Raw genomic sequence first — 3,547 nt, 5'->3', positions numbered from 1 at the left:
CTCTTGTGGTGATTAGTTACCCTGGGATGGACCCTGTGTCTTTATATCTTGTTTGCTTTAATTTTAACTTGTTCCTCCCAGGGCTTAGAGCCTCACAAATGCTAAGTAAGCAGCCCTACTGCATTTTTAACCCTTAAAAAAACCCCAAAACTATTAAGTGTGCATGAAGAGATGGGTCAGTTGCTTTCCAGGCAAGCTGAGGATCTGAGTTCCTATCCCACATTGAAAGGCTGTGTGATCCCCTCACTGGAAAGGCAGGCACAGAAGGCCTAGGGCTTGCAGGCCATCAGTCTAGTTCATTCAGCAAGCTCTATATCTAACGACAGATCCTGCCTTCTTAAATAAGGTAGAAATCAACTGAGGAACAAATCTAGTATCAACCTCTGGCTTCTACACACATGCACACACTATCTCCAAAATATAAAGACTAAGCTTGTATGTGTGTGTGTGTATTGTATCATATATATTATATAATATAGTTACATGCTAAATAATTATATAATTTAATATAATACATAATATTATATATAATAACATTATATTATACATATTATATGTAATGTTTTATAATGTATAAATATATATTATATGTCATTTATATACTATATCATATATCATATATCAATCATATATCATTATACATAATACTGTAATAATAATATATAATCTATAATTTTATATAGGATCTCTATATGTAGTTCTGGCTAGCCTTGAACTTGTTATGTAAAACAAGCTGACCTTGAACTCACAAAGATCCACATGTCTCTGCCTCCTGAGTGCTGGGATTAAAGACTTGCATCACCACAACTAGCCCTTCTTTTTATGATATATATGTGGGGATGTAACTCAGCTGATAGAGTATTTATCCAGCATGAATGAAACTCTGGATTCAATTCCCAGTACCACATAAACCAGGCATGGTGGTATATGCTTCCAAATACAGCATTCCAAAGGTGAACATGGGACTATCAGAAGTTCAAGGCTAGCCTGAAAAACAGGAGACCTTGCCTCAGAACAAATTACCTATAAATATATTGCAATCATAATTATGCTTTTAAAAATCATATTATTTTCATAATTTTATCAAATATGCAAAGTTTAAACATCAAATCGCCTTATAAATGTCTTTTGATTTGACTTCTCCATCCATTCATTTATTTATTTTGAGTCACGGCTTCAAACTATTGGAGCTGAGGCTGACCTTGAACTTCTGATCCTCTTGTCTCTGCCTCCCAGTGCTGGAGTCACTCACAGACACTCCCTAGCACACCTGTCTTAGGCAGGGCTGGGGCCTCATGCACACTAACCAAGCACACTACCAACTGAGCTATATCCAGCCTTCCTTTTTAAATGTCTCTATCTCCTTTGTTTTCAGATAGTCACTCTCCATAGCTCAAGCTGTCCTTAAACTTGAGTCAGTTCTCCATCCTGAGCCTTCATGTCCTGGAATTACCATCATGAGCCACCACACTCGGGTTGTAAGTGTCTTTTTAAAGCAGGTAGAGAGGCAGGCAGGGCAGGGTGTCTGCACACTAGACAAAGCAGGTGGTGGTCAGCAGCCGGCTGGGAAGCCACCGTCCCCACAGCAGGATGTCAGCCTGGAAGTGGCGGCCGAGCCTCTGAAGGTGAGCATCGTGGGCTCAGGGAACTGGGCGTCAGCTGTTGCAAAAGTCATTGGGAACAATGTGAAGACCACGAAGAAGTTTGCTTCCCCAGTCAAGATGTGGGTATTTGAAGAAATAGTCGATGGCAGGAAGCTGACAGACATCATCAACAGCGACCATGAAAACATTAAGTACCTGCCTGGACACAGACTGCCCGAGAATGTGATGGCCACCCCCAGTCTCGGCCAGGCCGTGCAGGATGCAGATCTGCTGGTGTTTGCATTCCCACACCAGTTCATTCGAACCATCTGTGATGAGATTGCTGAAGTAGTGCCCAGGAAGGCCCGCGGCCTCACCCTCATCAAGGGCATAGACGAGGGCCCGGAGAGCCTGAAACTTATCTCCGACATCATCCGGGAGAAGGTGAACATAGACGTCTGCGTGCTGATGGGGGCCAACTTAGCTAACGAGGTGGCCGCAGGGCAGTTCTGTGAGACCACCATTGGCAGCAGGGTCCTGCAGAATGGCCTTCTCTTCAAAGAGTTGTTTCAAACGCCCAATTTCCAAGTTACTGTGGTAGAAGATTCAGACACAGTAGAGCTGTGCGGGGCCCTGAAGAACATTGTCGCCATAGGGGCTGGCTTCTGTGACGGCTTCTGTAGTGGAAACAGCACCAAGGCTGCTGTCATCCGCCTGGGCCTCATGGAGATGATTGCTTTTGCCAGGACTTTTGCCAAGGGCCAGGCGTCCACAGCCACTTTCCTGGAGAGCTGTGGGGTGGCTGACCTTGTCAGTAGCTGCTATGGGGGGCGGAACCGAAAGGTAGCAGAAGCCTTTGCCAAGACAGGAAAAAGTTTTGATGAGTTGGAGAAGGAGATTCTGAAGGGACAGAAGCTGCAAGGGCCACACACCTGTGCCCTGGTGTACCGCATCCTCAAGCAGAAGGGGTTGCTGGACAAGTTTCCATTGTTCACAGTTGTGTATCAGATCTGTCACGAGGGTACACCAGTTGCAGGGCTGATACCATGCCTACAGAACCACCCAGAGCACAGGGGAAGGGAACTGGGGACGGGGAGCGCTCTACCTCCCCAATCTCAGGATCACGTAGAAACCAGGACGTGACAGTGAGCCGGTTGCCTGGCTATCTCCTATCTTGGACACATATGAATTAGTATGGCTTCATTTCTGGGTCATGAGAGATGACTCACTGGCTGATGTGCTGGGTAACAACTACTCATACACAGCAAAGCAAAGAAAAAATACAGCTTGGTAGCCGAATCAGGATCCTGATGAGATTTGGTGTTGTTTCTTGTGTCTGTGTGTATCTGTGTGTCAGTGTGGCAAGCAGGGGAGCATATGGGTCTTTGTGGGTGGGATATGTGTTTATGGTTTTGTTTGTTGGTTTGTTTGTTTGTTTTTTGAGGTAGAGTTTCTCTGTACAGCCCCGGATGTCCTGGAACTCACTCTGTAGACCAGGCTGGCCTTGAACTCAGAAATCTGCCTGCCTCTGCCTCCCAAGTGTTGAAATTAAAGGTGTGCCCCACCACTGCCTGGCTGGGATATATGTTTATAAACAAGTCATGAATTGTGCATGAACAAGTGTATGATGTGTATGTATGTGTGTATATGTGTATGTGTGTGTTCATGTGTGTCAGTTGGGGGGTGGCATATAGGTCTTTGTTGGTAGAATATGTGTTTACATACACAAATGTGTGTGTGCGTGAACAAGTGCATGGTTGTGTGTGTGTGTGTGGGTGGGTGTAGGAGCTGGGTCATCTGTTAGTGTCCTCCATGCCTAGGTGGCTATCCCACTCTATGGTGACACACTGCCCCATGGGGAAGGACATCCTCCATGTATGACTTGTGTGACATCAACAGAAGTTGACACTCAGCAATGGAGTAGTCCCTTCAGAGTTCAATTTTGTTGTACTGCCTCATTTTTT

General features: G+C 45.1%; 1 protein-coding gene across 1 annotated transcript; it reads left to right on the top strand.

Annotated features, from left to right (window-relative positions):
- Nucleotides 1–1,457: 1,457 nt before the first annotated feature.
- On the top strand, nt 1,458–2,726 carry LOC127677297 (glycerol-3-phosphate dehydrogenase 1-like protein). Its single transcript, XM_052172398.1, has one exon. The coding sequence runs from the start codon at nt 1,458–1,460 to the stop codon at nt 2,724–2,726; it is 1,269 nt and encodes a 422-aa protein (XP_052028358.1).
- The last annotated feature ends 821 nt before the right edge of the window (nt 2,727–3,547 follow it).

The sequence above is a fragment of the Apodemus sylvaticus genome, chromosome 2, assembly GCF_947179515.1.
Source record: "Apodemus sylvaticus chromosome 2, mApoSyl1.1, whole genome shotgun sequence".
NCBI classification, from domain to species: domain Eukaryota; kingdom Metazoa; phylum Chordata; class Mammalia; order Rodentia; family Muridae; genus Apodemus; species Apodemus sylvaticus.
Note: the sequence above shows the minus strand (reverse complement) of the source record. Positions and strands in the feature narration are given on the sequence as shown.